General features: G+C 45.0%; 1 protein-coding gene across 4 annotated transcripts in view; it reads right to left on the reverse strand.

Moving 5' to 3' along the window:
- Positions 1-18,206, reverse strand: part of LOC149310593 (proton-activated chloride channel-like) — a 55,257-nt gene continuing 37,051 nt past the window's right edge. For 2 of the 4 annotated variants that reach the window (XM_089529264.1, XM_089529263.1), the window contains 3 exons: positions 17,804-17,948; positions 3,384-3,488; positions 1-1,552 (listed from right to left, as the gene is read on the reverse strand). In XM_089529264.1, coding sequence (XP_089385390.1) covers positions 1,391-1,552; positions 3,384-3,488; positions 17,804-17,948 — 412 coding nt within the window. In that variant the 3' untranslated portion in view covers positions 1-1,390. Of the gene's footprint in view, positions 1,553-3,383; positions 3,489-16,587; positions 16,803-17,803; positions 17,949-18,206 lie in introns of those variants that run through there. The other 2 variants (XM_089529265.1, XM_089529266.1) reach the window with 2 other exon arrangements.

Genomic DNA, 18,206 nt, shown 5'->3' on the forward strand with positions numbered 1-18,206 from the left:
CTGGTCAAATATTTACTAGTACCTTAAGAATGAAATATCACTTCTGTCATCTTGACATGACTCCCATTTGATTTAACAGCTAGATTGCCCTGTTAAAGTTGGAAGACTTTTCTCCTTTAGCAGACGTAACAGAAATAGGTTTAAGACGTGAATTATACAACTCACATATATAATTTTATTGAAAAACATTCAATGCAGTTAAATACCTTTTCATCAAATAAGAAAACCTGATAAAAGTTTCAATGTTCTGGCTTTTATACTGGGGTCATTGTCATATTTATAGGCTCACCATGTTTTTATTAATTACATGTTATTAAAAGAATGCTGTACTACAGATACAAATATGGAATTATGAACCTGGTACTGGATGCCATGAACCCACTGATGTTGATCAAAATTCATCCACAGCACTATGAATCCGTGTGCATCCAGTATGCACCTGCAGATGCGTACTCCTAATTTACTTTTACTCCTTGGAGTGTGCCTGTCAGAGCAATATTTGAAACATTTTATAAAAGGCTACCTAAAAATTGAATAAGCTTAGTTATTCATCCAGCACAACACTCTTCCCTTCAATGGACAGTGTATTTTGACGCTAGTATATCTTCAGGGAAGCAGGGAGGAACCTAAACTGTATTGAGGCTATACTGGATCTCCTAGGCCCTCAATCTGATCCTCTGGCCTTACCCCAGATGACTATGCTCCCTTCCCTATGATACTATCATTTTGTGGCTTCCCAACTTTTGCATTTACTTTTTTCCTTTTCTACAAGACTGAAATGTCTCTTTAAAGGCTTAGCTATTAAGATAAGGTAAAATATGCTGGTGTTTTTTAATCCCTGTTTTGGCTTTACCCTCTTTCCACTGGAATGTGGTCCTAAAGAACATCTCTGACTGAAGCTCTTGGACTGAAAGGGACTCCTTGTCCCTTTTCTTTAGGGACTCAGAGTGGGGTTATTTCCTTGAAATAAAATGTTATAGATCAAGCCTGGGTCTTAGGCATGGAACTATGTTCCATAATTAGCGATAACTCATTTTAACCCCCACAGATGTGTTAAAAAGACTCCACTTCTGCATCACTATGAAACAAAGGCTCTATCCATCCATACTGATTGTGAGTTTTGTTAAAGAGGTTAAATATTCTTTCAAGATTTCCATGCTATTTAACAAGAGCTTAGTAAAGGAGTGTTCTCTCTCCCTCTGTTGTTTAATACAAGTCCTTATAAAAGTTAGTGGCTCTCTAAAACTTCAAGTGTCAGGTTCATTTAGATTCCATCAAAACAAGCAGTCTTTCTACCAGCTGTTTTCTCCCCTGTACAACTGCTGTGTTGCTTTAATCTTACATTAGTTGTATTCTTCAATGTAATAGAAAACTCATTAGCACTTGGTCTTCAGCTTATATGGTTCAAGACTTGAGTTCTCCTCTTGAGGTGCCGTTTTCGTATTTTTATCATCCACTTCACACTGAGTTTTGCAAAATCTGCTGCTTTAAACAAAGCCAGGAAAATGCCACATAGAAGAGCGATCATGTTCCAAGGATTTGCAGTAACGATCTATGGGGAAAAGTTTAAAATCATGCTTTAAAAAGTTAGGACCTTCACTGCAAAATGTCTTCAGTATTCTTTGGTTCATAGTTTCAGTGTGTTACAGCTCTGTGGTATCTTCAGAGCTGTCCTCAAAACCAAGTAGAGACAAAGTGTGCTCCTGATTATTCATGTCCTTACACAATCACGCCATGTCTAGAAAGAAATTGTCCTCTGCTAGGGCATCTATCCTCTTTAAACTTATACTCTTAGACTAATCACATTTAGACTTGTTCCCATGTAAGTCCCTCTGAACTCAGTGGGATTTACATATAAACTGATGCATCTAAGGTTGCATTGATACAGTAGTTTTCATGCACGCACAATTAACTATTCAGTGTGTCTTCAAACTTCACTTCATATTGCCAGGTATATCTTATATAGAAATGTAATTCATCTGGCCCTGAAGATTTGAACTCATTTAGGTGATTCCTGACTTAATCCCTTATCAGTCTTGAATTGCAACCTGGATTTGTTGCCAAGGACTCTGCTGATGTATGGAAGCAAACACCCCCCCCCTTTTTTTTTTTTTCATGAAAAGACGGAAGTAAAATATGTATTGAGCAGTTCTGCCTTTTCCTTATGATCCGTTAGCATTTATCAGCCATTTTACCATTCTCTTGCTTTGAACATATTTTTTTGGGGGAAACTTTTTTGTTGCTTCCTTCCTTGCCTAGCCAGTCTCAGCCCATTTTGAACTTTAGCTGTCCTCCTACTATCCTGCAACTATTTCCATTTGCACACAAGGGCAAATGTGTATGCAGAGGGTGGTGCTGGTATCCTATTCAGTATTTATGAAATTGTTAACTAGACTTAGGAAACCAGCATGATGCCATGGCTTGAGTGTTGGACTATGAGTCTAGAGACCAGGGTTTGAATCCCTACTTAGCCATGGAAACCCATCAGGTAGTCTTGGGCAAGTCACAGGCCCTCAGTCTGAGAAGAAGGCAAAGGCAAACCCCCTATTAACAAATCTTGCCATAATAATAATAATAATAATAAATTTTATTTATATACCACTTTTCCACAGATCAAAGCGGTGTAAAGACAATTAAAACCATACAGATATTTCATAAAAGGATAAAATCCCATAATAAAACCATACAATTACAGAACTCTAACCCAAATCATTCGCCTTCAAGGGTAATCAGGGAATTCATGGCAACAGGTAGATAACTTCATTCTTCAGGGGGGAAGGCTTGACAAAAAAGAAGAGTTTTAAGCCTCTTTTTGAACGTTTCTAGGGGGGTTGTCAGATGGAGCTCCTCAGGTAGATCATTCCACATCTGTGGGGCCACCACTGAAAAGGCCATCTGGGCTGTGGCAACATATTTGGAAGGTGGAATTACCAGTAAGTTCTTCCCAGATGATCTGAGTGTGCGGGGCGGATCATATCATATCATAAAAATTTTATCATATAATAAAAGCCCCATGATAATTTTGTCATAAATTGCAAATGACTTGAATGTGTACAGACTGTCCTCCATATCCATGGATTTTTATCCACAGATTCAAGCAGCCACAGCTTGAAATTTTTAAAAAATATATAAATTCCAAAAAGCAAAGTTGATTTTGCCATTTTATATAAGGGATACCATTTTTCTATCCATTATATTTAATGGGACTTGAGCACCCACAGAATTCAGTATCCATGGGTTGGGTCCTGGAACCCAACCCTAATGGATACCACCTTATCACGATCCAGAAGAAAATAACCTGGAATAAGCCAGTGATTTCAGAATCACTGGATGGTTTCATTTGTCTTAAAAGAAAGGTATCAGAATTATCAGCATTTACTCACATCCTGAACTTCTTGAATTAACGGGTCTTTCCATTCAAAAACCACAAAAAACAGTTGGTCACCTTCTGCTTTCGTCCTCCGTTCAATGTAGTTGACCACACTGATCTAACAACACAGGAAAGAGAGAGAGGATTTCTGTTTTTTTAACTATTACTATCATGTTGCCCTCTGATAGCCAATTTTTGAAAAATTACATTGCAATCCAACCAGTGACTTATATATTCACTCTGCAGTCTTGATCTTGAGACTGGAATCTCAGATGCAGACTTTGTAGTCACATCTAGCTTATTTATGCCATCCACTCCAGTAATTCTTAATTTTTGACTCTCCAGATATTTTGGAATTCAACTCCAAGAAACTCCATCTGACTTCACTATTATCAGCAATTGCAGGACCAAAGACCAAAAACAACTGATCTAGCCTGATTAATTCTGGAAAGTTCAAAAAAGCTTGCACGCCCTTTGTGAATTTTAAAAATACTAATCAAGGCATTTATAGAATATAGAGTTGGAAGAGACCTAAAAGGGCCATCCAGTCCAACCCCCTGACATGCAGGAACGCACAATCAGAGCATCCCCGACAGATGGCCATCCAGCCTCTGTTTAAAGACCCCCAAGGAAGGAGACTCCACTACACTCCAAGAAAGGAGTTTGTTCCACTGTCGAACAACCCTTAGTGTCAGGAAGTTCCTCCTAATGTTGAGCTGCAATCTCTTTGCTGTAGCATGCATCCATTGCTCCAGGTTCTAGTCTCTGGAGCAGCAGAAAACAAGCTTGCTCCCTCCTCAATATTTAAATATTTCAAATATTTAAACAGGGCTATCATATCACCCCTTAACCTTCTCTTCTCCAGGCTAAACATCCCCAGTTCCCTGAGTTGTTCCTCATAGGGCATGGTTTCCAGACCCTTCACCATTTTAGTCACCCTCCTTTGGACACGCTCCAGTTTCTCAACATCCTTTTTAAATTGTGGTGCCCAGAACTGGACACAATATTCCAGGTCGGGCCTGGCCAAAGCAGAATATAATGGCCCTATTGTAGATTGGTGGGTTTTCTCATTATGTTTTCCCATGACATATTTGCTTTTATGTTTCTTAAAATATGCAGCTTGAGTTTTCAACTGCAAGACACAGCCTGCAGAACATCAAAAGGGATTACGAGGCGCTTGGTAGGAAGCTGAAAGGAATGGATGTACAGGTTGTCATCTCGTCTCTTCTGCCAGTTGAAGGGCACGGTCCAGGAAGGGAGAGGAAAATAGCGGATGTGAACAACTGGCTTCGCAGATGGTGCCGCCAAGAACGATTTGGATTCTTTGATCATGGGCTGCGGTTCCATGAGGAGGGACTTCTTGCAACGGACGGGTTGCATCTCACGCCAGTTGGAAGAAATGTTTTTGCCAACAGTCTCAAGAACTTGATCAGGAAGGCTTTAAACTGAGTTCCGTGGGGAAGGGAGACAATATTAAGGAAGGCGAAAGGGCTGGAGAAAATAGTCAAACAGACATAGAGGAAACAAGAAAAAAAAGTGCAAGGACCCAACAGTGGGAGGCAAAAAACCTTGCACAAGCAGCAAGTAAGTGGGACCCATGGTCTGCGATGTCTCTACACTAATGCACAGAGCATGGGAAATAAGCAAGATGAACTTGAACTCCTAGTACAACAAAGCAAATATGATATAATAGGCATCACTGAAACCTGGTGGGACGAGTCTCATGATTGGAATGTGGAAATAGAGGGGTATAACCTTTTTAAGAGAAATAGGCCAAACAGGAAAGGAGGAGGAATAGCACCATATGTCAGAGATATTTACACCAGTGAAGAGATCCTGGACATCAATCATGGAAGCCAGGTGGAGAGCATCTGGATAAGAATCAAAGGGGAGGGAAACAACAAGGATGTTACGGTGGGAGTCTACTACAGACCCCCAAGTCAGACTGAGGAATTGGATGATATCTTTCTAGAACAGATGGCCACACAGTCAGAAAAGAGAGATGTAGTAGTGATGGACGACTTCAACTATCCTGATATTTGCTGGAAGTCAAACTCAGCAAAATCCTCAAGGTCTAAGCAAATTCCTCACTTGCCTGGAAGACAATTTCATTGTCCAAAAGGTGGAAGAGGCAACAAGGGGGTCAGCTATTTTGGATCTGATCCTAACCAACAAGGATGACTTGGTTAATGGGGTACAAGTGGTGGGATCCTTAGGTGGAAGTGACAATGTTCTCCTGGAGTTTGTTATACAATGGAGAGGAGAAGCCAGGCATAGTCAAACATGCATTCTAGACTTTAGGAAAGCGGATTTCAGTAAACTTAGAGAAGTATTGAGGGTGATCCTGTGGTCAGAAATACTAAAAGGGAAGGGAGTTCAGGACGGATGGGAGTTTCTCAAAAGAGAGATACTGAAGGCACAATTTCAAACAGTTCCAGTGAGAAAGAAAAATGGGAGATGTCTCAAGAAACCAGGATGGATGACTAAGGAACTTTCAACTGAGCTAAGTTTGAAATGGAACATGTATAAGAAATGGAAAAAGGGGTAAATCACAAAAAAGGAATTCAAAGAAATAGCAGGCATGTGTAGGGGTAAAGTCAGAAAAGCTAAAGCGCAGCATGAGCTCAGGCTTGCTAGAGAAGTTAAAAAGAATAAGAAGGGATTTTTTGGAAATGTCCGCAGCAAAAGGAAGAAGAAGGAAATGGTAGAGCCACTGCGTGGAGAAAATGGCAAAATGCTAACAGAAGACAGAGAAAAGGCAGAATTACTCAACACCTTCTTTGCCTCAGTCTTCTCAGAAAAGGCAAAGGGTGCTCAACCTGAGGATAATGGAGCAGAGGACAGAATAGGGGAATTTCAGCACAGAATAAGTAAAGAGATAGTACAGGAATGAACAGGTTGCTCACCTGTAACTGTGTTTCTTCGAGTGGTCATCTGCGAATTCACACAAATGGGTTTATTCTGCGCCTGCGCAGCAATCCTCGGAAACTTCTAGAATCTCCGGGCAGAAAGCAATGTATCTTTCTGCAACTTTTTGGCGGTAGCCCCGCCCACCCATATATAAGGCCCCTGGTGGCCCGCTCCTCTTCAGTTCCGAATGAGCCGCTAATCAGCGCGGCAACAAGCGTTGTCAAATGAGCAGACACTGAGGGGATGGATGGGCGGGTTTGTGTGAATTCGCAGATGACCGCTCGAAGAAACACAGTTACAGGTGAGCAACCTGTTCTTCTTCTTCGTGGTCTCTGCGAATCACACAAATGGGTTTAGACTAGCGAGCTGTAGTCTGTGGAGGAGGGAGTGTCAAGATCAAACAGTCACATGACAATAAATATGCAAACTAATACCTGAGTGATTTATTTACAGTAGACAGGTTAGTGCATGGCAGACAGTAACACTGCCCTCCCAAAGGCTGCATCATGCCTGGCCCTTGCGCCCAGCCTATAATGTCTAATGAATGTCAATGGCTGGGACCAGACAGCTGCCTTACACACATCCTCAAGGGGGATCCCGGTCAAAAAAGCTGAGGATGCGGCTACCGCCCTAGTTGCATGGGCTCTAATCCGACCTGGTAGAGGCTTCCCTGCCAGTTCGTAGCAAAGGTGGATGGTGTTGGCCACCCACTTGGAGAACCTCTGCGGTGACACCGGCAGCCCCTTCTTAGCTTCGGAGTAACACACAAAAAGTCTCTCTGAACGCCTGGAAGCAGCAGTCCTGTTCAAATAGAACGCCAGCGCACTGCGGACATCCAGGGCATGGAGTTGGCGCTCAGAGTCTGTGGTCGGATTGGGAGCCAGAGTCGGCAAAACAATGTCCTGGTTGATGTGAAAGGCAGACACCACCTTAGGCAAGAAAGTGATGTCTGTACGGAGCGCCACCTTGTCCTTATGGAAACGAAGGAAGGGTTGGTCCATCCTCAGGGCACACAGTTCACCAGCTCGGCGGGCTGACGTGATGGCTACCAGAAAGGCCGTCTTCCAAGTCAGGAGTCTCAGGTCCGTGGTAGCTAAGGGCTCAAAGGGCTTGGATACCAAATGTGCCAGGACGGTGTCTAGACACCACTGCAGTGTAGGGTCTAGAATCGGTGGATGCAAATTGTTGAATCCCTTAAGGAACCTCTTTATGAGAGGATCCCCAAACAGGGAAGGTTTGTCCTGAAATAGGTAGTGAGATGAAATGGCTGACAGGTAGCACTTGATAGAACTCAAGGAGAGACCTGCGCCTGTTAAAGTCATAAGGAATTCCAGGACTACCGGGATGGAGACACGGGATGGTGGAATGTCCTTTGCTTGTAGAAAGGTTTAGGAACCTATCCCATTTGTAGGCATAGGACCTCTGTGTGGATGGTCTTTGTGCTGCCTTAATGATATCCTGTACACCGGATGGAAGTGTCCTCAGGATCGAATCCTCCATGCTACCAATGGGAGAGATTGCATCTCGGGATGGTGGACTTGTCCGTCGTGGAGAGATAGCAGGTTGGGCCGGTGCTCCAAGCGGAGATGGTCTTGCGCTCGTTGTAGGAGCGGAGCAAACCAAGGCTGCCTGGGCCACCACGGGGTTATCAGGATTGCGTCCGTGTGGTCTGCCAACATCTTTGAGAGGACCCGTGTGATCTTGTGTTCTATACACCATTCCCAAATGCGGATGGTGACTGACAGCAGAGTCCTCGACTTTGTACCACCTTGTTTGTTGAGGTAGTACATGACGGTAGTGTTGTCGGTGAGAAGAAGTACCACCTTGCCCGCGAGGACCGACTGAAAGGCTCTGAGTGCTTTCTCCACGGCAAGCATTTCCAGGACGTTGATGTGGAGAGTAGCTTCCGCCGGTGACCATTTGTCTTTTATTGTAAGGTCCAGTGTGTGGGCGCCCCATCCTTGCAGGGAGGCGTCCGTAGTCAGGGAGAGATCTGGCTGAGGGGGTAGAAATGGCATCCCCACACAGACGTTGTCGGATTGGAGCCACCATCGTAGAGACCTCTGTACAGTCCTCGGGATGGTGAGCAACTTGGTAGCCGTGTCTCGGACGGGGTCGAAGACGGAGAGAAACCAAGATTGAATGGGTCTGAGGCGCAGTCTGGCCCACGGTGTGACGAAAGTGGTAGAGGCTAGGTGTCCCATGGCGACTTGCACGGCACGGGCCTGAAGGCATCTTTGGCGGAGGCAGGGCTGCAGAGATGTACAGAGGGTTTGGAACCTTGTCTCTGGAAGGAATGCCCTCATCTGTACAGAGTCCAGTGTTGTTCCTATAAAGTCTATTCGATTGGTAGGAGTCAAGTTGGACTTGTCGAAGTTGACTTGTAATCCCAGTGCTTGCAGCAGGGATAGGGTGAATTCGAGTTGCCCGAGTAAGATGTCCTTGGAGGGCGCTGTGAAGAGCCAGTCGTCCAAGTATGGGAAGACTGTGATCCCTCTTTGACGCAGGTACGCCACCACGGGTGCCATGCACTTGGTGAAGACCCTGGGAGCTGTGGAAAGGCCGAAGGGAAGGACCCGGTACCGGTAGGCCTTCTGGCCGACGGCGAAGGCGAGGAACCTCTGGTGGTCCTCCAGGATCGCAATGTGGAAATAGGCGTCCCTCAAGTCCAAAGTCACGAACCAGTAGCCTTCCTGCAGGAGTGGTAAAATAGAAGCAAGGGTTACCATCCTGAACCTTCTGTAAATGATAAATTTGTTAAGGGCCCGTAGATCCATTATGGGTCTGAGGCCAGAGTCTCTCTTCGGTACGGTGAAGTATCTAGAGAAAAAACAGCGCTTGAAGTCAGAAGGGGAGATGGGTTCAATGGCGCCTTTGTCCAAAAGAATGCGCACTTCGTCAAGAAGGGTGTCCAAGGGGGCAGTGGAAACAAAAGCTCCAGTTGGTGGGAGCTGGGAAAACTCTAGGGCGTAGCCCCTACGGACGATGTTAAGTGCCCAAGAGTCACTGGTAAGTGCCCAGGTGTCAAAAAAGGGGCTCAGCCTGTTGGAGGTGACGAGGTGCGCCGGAACCCATCAGAATCTCTTCTTGTCCCTACCGTCCTTCTTCCTTTAGCCCTGTTGGTATCTGGGCTGGGAAGATGGACACCTGTCGGTTGGAGGAGCAGGTGACCGGGAGGATTGGCCTTGAGGCTGAGTGTCCTGATGGTAGGGACGGTCCTGTGGTTGGAAGCGGTAGTGGCCGCCTGGATGCCAGGGGCGCTGAGTAGTGTTCCTCTGTCGGGGGGACTTGGAAGCGGAGGATGACATACCGTGTTTTCTGGCGGCAGTCTTCATCCTATAACGGAAACTGAGTTTCTCGTCCGTGTCCCGGTGAAACAAGCCCGAGTTGTCAAAGGGCATGTCTTCTATGGCTGCCTTCGCTTGTGGAGTGAGGTCTGAAGACCGGAGCCACGCGTATCGCCTGAGGGCTATGGAGCCAGAGAGGACCTTTGATGCACAGTCTGTCGAGTGCCTCGCGGAGATGATCTGCTGTCCGCCTATCAGGTGGATTTCATTCCTGAGTGCAGACATCATCCGCCTCCTGTCATCCGGCAGGTCAGCGATGGTGGGGTCCATCTTCTCTACGAGGTACTGCACGTAGGCCCCCATGCAGGCCGCGTAGTTAGCCACCTTCAAATCCAGGGCCGCTGAAGCATAAAACTTCTTAGCTAGGCCATCCAGTTTCTTACTGTCCTTGTCGACTGGAGAAGACGAGGACTTTGGGACGAAGGTGGACTGGGCTCCTTCCACGATAGCCGAATTAAGCTTAGGGTGGTTGGAGAGCCAAGAAGGTGCCGAAGGAGTGACCCGATAGAGGTTCTCAATCCTACGGGATGTCGACGGGATGGTGGCCGGTGCGTCCCAGGAGCGTTTGGCAATTTTCTCTAGCGATGGGAGATATGCCAAGGCTGGTGGAGCTGGGGCGGAACCGTGGATCCTCCTCTCCACCGGGTCGAGGGCATCGTCCTCGGGATGGGCGACTTCTAACTTCAGGGCATCCGCCATCCGGATTACCCTGTCGGCGAAGGACCTGACGTCGTCTGTAGGGGACGGAACCGCAGGTCCCTCCGGGACGAATGGAGCCTCGTCATCGTCGGAAGGTGACGCAGAGCGTGGGGATCTCGATCTGGATCTTGATGGAGATCTGCTACGCTTCCTGGGCGACAAGTCGGTGGTGGTCAAGTCATCCAGCCCATGGGAGGCATCAGTGTGGCAACGGTCCCATGAGCAGTCCTGGATGTTGCGCCGTAGGCGGGACGGATCTACCGGGATAAGATACTGTCCGGTACGGTGATCGAAGATGAGATCTGGGAAGGCATCAAACAGGTCCTGGTCCCGTTCCATTGAGTCTGGACGGTCCGGATCTAAGGCGGCATCCGCCTCAGCCCCTAGTGCGGCCCGATCCTTCCTCGGGGGGGAGCGGGGGCGCTCTGTGTCCCATCTGGCGGGACGTGGTCTTACCACAGGAGAGGGAGAACGGGGTCTAGCCCTCTGTGGGGATAGGGGAGCATCGGAGTCGTGGAGCTCCCCTTCAGACTCCGAACTCAAGTCCACGATCTGCAGGGCGTCCGCCGGTGCAGAGAGGTGGCTCGCAAGGAGGACCCTGGGTTCCAAGGGTATAATCCGGGAAGACGCCGGTACAGGAGTCGGGGTCTTCGCCGGTTGGGCCACTGGGGATGTAGACGGTGCTGGCCTCGACTCAGGCGGAGGCACTGAGACCGTACTTGGAGGGCCCTTGCGACGGCTCTTGGCTGGCGGAGATGAAGAGCGGGCCCGTTTCTTCTCGTGGTCGGAGCATTTGTCTCCTCTCTTCTTGGAGGCCCTGGGAGCATCCGCGTCTCCAGAACCACTGGGCTGGCTCAAAACCTTCTCGTAGAGCGCAGCCTTAAGTGTCCGGTCCCTGTTCTTTAGGGCCTGGGCCGACATAGCTTTACAGTGGGGGCAGTTGCCAGGAATATGGGACTCCCCCAAACAAAGGACACATTTTTCATGGCCATCGGCCTTAGGGATTTTCACCCCGCACTTAGTGCACTGCTTGAAAGAGGCCATGGTAATCAAGTCCGTTACCGGTCCGAGGTCAAGCCGAAAGATCACGTAGAAGACAAGCCGATAGGGAAAGTCCGAAGAATGGTCAAGTGAAAGTCCGAAGGTCAAATGCCAGAGATTCAATTATGAAAAGAGCAACAAGATGCAAGCAAAGTTCCTCGAGCTGCTTAGCGCGGCGGAATGAAGGAACTGAAGAGGAGCGGGCCACCAGGGGCCTTATATATGGGTGGGCGGGGCTACTGCCAAAAAGTTGCAGAAAGATACATTGCTTTCTGCCCAGAGATTCTAGAAGTTTCCGAGGATTGCTGCGCAGGCGCAGAATAAACCCATTTGTGTGATTCGCAGAGACCACGAAGAAGAAACCTTGTTAATCTAAATGAATTTAAGTCTCCAGGACCAGATGAACTACATCCAAGGGTACTAAAAGAACTGGCAAATATAATATCGGAGCCATTGGCAGTCATATTTGAAAACTCCTGGAAAACAGGAGAAATCCCAGCAGACTGGAGAAGGGCAAACGTTGTCCCCATCTTCAAAAAGGGGAAAAAAGAGGATCCCAACAATTATCGTCCAGTTAGTCTGACATCAATACCAGGAAACATTCTGGAGCAGATCATTAAACAGAGAGTCTGTGAACATCTAGAAGGAAATGCCATAATCACAAAAACTCAACATGGGTTTCAGAGAAACAAGTCATGCCAGACAAATCTAATCTCTTTCTTTGATAAAATTACCAGCTTGTTAGATGAAGGGAATGCTGTGGATATAGTATATCTTGATTTCAGTAAGGCCTTTGACAAGGTTTCCCATGACATTCTTGCAAACAAGCTTGTAAAATGTGGGCTAGACAAGGTAACTGTTAAATGGATCTGTAACTGGTTGACCGGCCGAACCCAAAGGGTGCTCAACATGGCTCTTTTTCAGCCTAGAGAGAAGTGATCAGTGGGGTCCCACAGGGCTCTGTCCTGGGCCCAGTGTTATTCAATATCTTTATCAATGGCCTGGATGACAGAATTGGGGACATATTTATCAAATTTGCAGATGACACCAAATTAGGAGGAAAAGCTAATACTCCAGAGGACAGGATCAACATTCAAAATGGTCTGAATAGACTAGAAAGCTGGGCCAAAGCTAATAAAATGAAATTCAACACAAGAGAAATGTAAGGTACTGCACTTAGGGCAGAAAAATGAAATGCACAGATATAGGATGGGGGACACCTGGCTGAAACTACATGTGAAAGGGATCTGGGAGTCCAAGTAGGCCACAAGTTGAACATGAGTCAACAGTGCGATGCGGCAGCTAAAAAGGCCAATGCACTTTTAGGCTGCATCAATAAAAGTATAGTGACTAGATCAAGAGAAGTAATAGTGCCACTGTATTCTGCTCTGGTCAGGCCCCACCTGGAATATTGTGTCCAGTTCTGGGCACCACAATTCAAAAAGGACACTGAGAAACTGGAGCGTGTCCAGAGGAGGGCGACTAAAATGGTGAAAGGTCTGGAAACCTTGCCCTATGAGGAACGACTCAGGGAGCTGGGGATGTTTAGCCTGGAGAAGAGAAGGTTAAGAGGTGATATGATAGCCCTGTTTAAATATTTGAAAGGATGTCATATTGAAGAGGGAGCAAGCTTGTTTTCTGCTGCTCCAGAGACTAAGACCCGGAGCAATGGATGCAAACTGCAGGAAAAGAGATTCCACCTCAACATTAGGAAGAACTTCCTGACAGTAAGGGCTGTTCGACAGTGGAACAAACTCCCCCAGAGTGTAGTGGAGTCTCCCTCCTTGGAGGTCTTTAAGCAGAGGCCAGATTGCCATCTGCTGGGGATGCTTTGATTTGGATTTCCTGCATGGCAGGGGGTTGGACTGGACGGCCCGTGCGGTCTCTTCAACTCTAAGATTCTATGATTCTAACCTATGACTTAATTGTTTGTAGAATTTTAAAGGGTTTTCAGCAGTCAAGTATCCCAACTTTTATGGACAGTCAGGGTAGCTTACCATGATAGTTTTCTTCCGGGAAAATAGAGGCAAAACTTTTATCTTCCTCCCCTTTCCAATTTACCCCTTCAGGAGAAAGCTAGATCTATAATGAGCATGGGAAACCACTGGGGACAACTTTTCAGGTTGATCAAGTGCTTGATGCTCACATTTTTGGTGGTTTTGCAATGGATTTTTAAAAATTATAAAATTTAAGTTAGCTACAGCTATCTAAACTAGATTTAAATTAGACGAAATTACACATTAACTTTCTTAAATATTTGTAAATGTATTCAGATTCCCCCACTCATTAACAAAAAATCACTGCATTCTTAAATGTTTAATGTTAAATATATATATAAATGAAGCTTACTTAAATGTGCTTAAATGGACTTTAACTATATGATATTCACTAATGATACTCCACTAAAAGAAGAACAGTACTTCAATGAGACTAGTTTGGGTACAAAGCTCTATGTGGCTCAGGTCCAGTTTATATGAAGGAACATATTCTCCCATATGAGCCTGCCTGTATCATGAAGTCATATATGGAGGCCCTTTTCTTTGTCCTGTAACACTCACAAGTATATCTAGTCAGAACATGAGTGAGGGCCTTCCTGGTGGCTGCTCCCAGACTCTGGAACTCCCTTCCTAGAAAGATTAGACTGGCTCTCTCCTTGCTTGCTTTCTGCAGCTAGGGGGCCATTCACATTACCTTTTACACCAGTTTTGAAATCGATTCTTCCACGTGAACTTCATATTGGGCCCGATTCTGTCACAATCCACGTCGAGGCTTGCACAAGGAAATGCCCCTTACCCCGGGGTATCCAGAATTGGGCTAAAATCCGTCTTTTCTCAAAAGACCCAGGTTCCGCGAAATATGAACTTGCCCTCGATCATGATTGGGGCAAATTCTGGGAGGGATTAAGGTCTGAGGGAGGGCAGAGGTCAGAGCATTCCCTCCCCTCATCTGAGGGGAGGGGGAGAAGGAGGAAAGAGCCGAAGGAAAAAGGGGAATCTGGAGGCAAAGGGTGACAGGAGGAAAAAAGGGGGTGACTGACGGAGTCAATTCAGGGCAGGTCATGGGGGGGGGCAGAAGAGGCCAAGCTTCTGCTATCCATCAGGGACCATTTCCCTTTGATTTTTATTTTTTTTTTTAATTATTTTTGGCAAAAAATGTGCATGTTTTTGGTAATAGAAATATAGCTATATATATATATAGATATATAGATAGATCGTGAGCAGGAGCAAGGGTCAGTTCAGGGCAAGTCAGGGCACTACAGCAAGGGAAGCCTCTGCTATCTGGCAGAGACCTTTTTCCTTTGGATTTTATTTTTATTATTATTATTTTTGGCTGTCTATGTGCATATTTTTTCCTTTGGAATGACTGCTGCAATGAGAATTAATGTTAGAATTCGAATGTAATGTTGCAACTTGGCAAATTGATACAGCTGTTGCTACTGTCTTCAGGGGTAGCCTATTTTTTCCTTTGGAATGACTGCTGCAATGCTGAATGTTACAATTCGAATGTAATGTTGCAACTTGGCAAATTGATACAGCTTTTGCTACTGGCTTCAGGGGTAGCCTATTTTTTCCTTTGGACTGACTGCTGCAAAGCGAATGAACGTTAGAATTCGAATGTAATGCTTCTCTTTCCAATTAGGCAAATTGGCAAATTGATACAGCTTTTGCTACTGTCTCTAAGGAGTTCAGGGGTAGCCTAGGGAAAGCAAAAAAATAAATAAAAATGCATCCTTTTCTGGCATTCCGAGGTGAGGAATTAATTTTATTGTTGTTGTTGTTGTTACCTATGTATGAGGCATTCTGGGGTGCCAAGGGAGTAGGATACAGGCTACAGAGATGGCACTAGCTATCATTTTGAGGTTGAAAATGGGGCCAAGGGCAGATCATAATCTACAACACTGACCCAAATGCCCACAACACACACACACACACACACACACACCAGAGGTTTTTAAATTTGACAAGTGGTGCCTGGTCCTTTAAAAAAAGGGAGGGGTGGAAAGCACACTTCTGATGCCCCTATCAGTGCTGGAAACGTCACCTATGACCATCGCGGAACTAACTTTGATTGACAGCCAGGCAGCTTCACCTTAAACCCGAATTCTCCAAGAGGGCATTCATGTTAAAATGCCCCTGATTGGTAGTCAGCACTTGCTTCCGGAGAGATTCGGGAGGGAGCCCCCCGAATTTGACCAGTTTGTTCCAGAGCAATGCCACCAGTGTGAATGAGGCCTAGGTGAAGATGTTTTGTTGATTATTTTGTTTTTAATGGTCATCCTTTTAAATGCTTTGATTCTGATGTTAGTTTAATTATATGGTTAACTATTGCTAAGTATAAGTGATTAAAAAGCAGACCAACAACACTTCTCTCAAGTTTCTCCTGGATCCCAGAAGGATGCAATTACACATGGACACTTCTGGAACCATAAGCCTGCAGTCCTGACCAGGAAGCTGGAACAACCAGTGGCCAGACAATTTCAACTGAATATCACAGCTTCTCTGATTTGTCCTAGATTGAAACTGATGTACCTTTTGTTGCTTGTTAACAGCAAAACATTTCTGCTTCTCCCTTCTTCAGTTGCTAAAAATGAAGTTGAGTTAAATACAAGGCAGCAGTTTGGAACACTCTTGTTTTCAGCATCCTTTAGAATCTAAGGTTTAAATGATGGCATTATCCTTTAAGATGAGGTCATGTGGTATTAAGATTTTAAGTCTACAGACCCAGAAATTTTCCTTTTAGCCCAAAATATCTGAGGAAGGCATGTCAATACTAAACTAGGACAAATCTGAGAAGCTGCGATATTCAGTTGAAATTGTCTGGCCACTGGTCTTTCTAGCTTCCTGGTCAGAATTGCAGACTTAATGATTCCTGAAGTGTCCATGCAGGTGTGTGGTAGTTTTGCCTACCCATACATACATACATACATACATATATATTAGAGTATTTATACCCCGCCCTTCTGCCCTAAAGGCTATCAGAATGACTTACAATCATTATTTTTAATTAGACGGTTCCTTGCCCTCAAGCTTACAATCTAAAAAAATATATATACTACAAATGGCATCAATCACATTAATAAGATTGCAGGACCAGCAAGTGATATGTTGTTTAATATAGTAGATCCTACATCATTTAACTTTTATATGATGCAATTTTTTTAGATGAATGTGTGTTAATCTTTCCTGGCAACCTTGAATCCTGGACTGGGAAAATATATCAATAATAATAATAGTATTAATAATACCACCTGTTAAGCGTCCTGTCTTAGAGTTTATTGTTGTGCCTGATGGGCATTACAGTCCTTGAAACTATGATTACTCAGGAGAACACTGGCAAGAGGTGTTTGCGAAAAAATGAGGCAGCTGCTTCATCGCTTTCTTATTCTGCCTATGCAGCATTTTTTAGGCCAATCAACTGTCGAGAAGATAAGGTTCCTAAAGGTAGAAAAGTTTTGTTTGTTACCCAGGGTTTGCCATCTTTTTATTTTCGTGCAGCCACTGCTTTAAATACAACTTCCTTGATCCTGAGTTTGCTCTCAGTCACTTTTCTCAGTCCAAGAAAGAAAATACCTACAAGAGATTTATTATTACTGCTAGTGAATTCTAGTCAAAGTTGACTCAAACAGGGAGTCAGTCACTTTAGGAAATTCAATGCAGGATCAGCCCATGTACTGCATGCTTTAAAAATCTGCTTGTTTCCAATTTGCCCTGCCTGTGCATTTATAAATGAACTGGCCTTATAAAGACAACGGGAATCCTGAGCGCTCAACTCTTATTCAAAAGAAACCTTCTAAGAATTGTTGCTAGAATTTTTACCGCTTGGGAAAAGGGGGAAAACACAAAGCTGAGGAAACCATGCCTTATGAGGAGCAGCTTAGGGAGATGGGTATGTTTTGCCTGAGGAAGATAAGGTTAAGAGGGGGACAATGGTAGCCATGTTTGAATATGAAGACAGAGCAAGCTTGTTTTCTGTTGCTCCAGAGACTAGGACATGGAGCAATGGATTCAAGCAATAGAAAAGAGATTCCACTTAAACGTTAGGAAGGATTTCCTAAGTGCAAGAGCTGTTTGATGGTGGAATACACTGCCTTGGAGTGTGGTGGAGTCTCTGTCTTTGGAGGTTTTTAAACAGAGGCTAGATAGCCATCTGTTGAGAGTGCTTTGAGTGTGTATCCCTGTATGTTAGGGAATTGGACTAGATGGCCCTTGTGGCCTCTTCCAATTCTATGATTCTAGGAAGATAGTGCAAGCAACACAAATGGTGTGGCAAAGTCTCTGCCATTCCAATAAGGCTTCAACACTTAGTGAAGGGGTGATAATGGGTCCACATTTCATTGTGCAGCAAGCCCTGAGTGACATGAACAGTTTCATTAACAGTCTACCATGTTCTTGGTTGCCTACTGAAGTCAGAAAGCCTTTTGAAGGCCCATGATTACCTCCTGTCTGAATTCAACTGTCTCCCTGCTGTCTTTCTCTTTCGTTTTCACCAAAGACATCTTGACCCAGGTTCGGAAACCGCCAGAGAACTTCCAGCTGGAGTAGGAGCTCTCGCACACCTTCATGAATTCTGATTTGTCAGGACTGTAGCAAGAAGAAGTAGGGTTACTTTGGGAAAAGAAAGGAAGTCACAATCTTTTGCAGCAACAACCTTTGAGGAGGGGAAAAAATAGCGGTGTTATCGATGTTTAAACCTGCTGTCTTGGTTATAGATAATGCTGTAAGATTCCCTGTTTAACAATATTTTGCAGTTACGTAGGTCATTTTGATCTTCAGACCAACTTACTATTTTGATACAATTTTCACAACAGCCCTGCTAAGATAGGTGTCAGTATTATTAGA

This window comes from Sceloporus occidentalis, unplaced genomic scaffold (assembly GCF_023333645.1).
Source record: "Sceloporus occidentalis isolate IW3139 unplaced genomic scaffold, rSceOcc1.0.p SCAF_6, whole genome shotgun sequence".
Classification (NCBI taxonomy): Eukaryota; Metazoa; Chordata; class Lepidosauria; order Squamata; family Phrynosomatidae; genus Sceloporus; species Sceloporus occidentalis.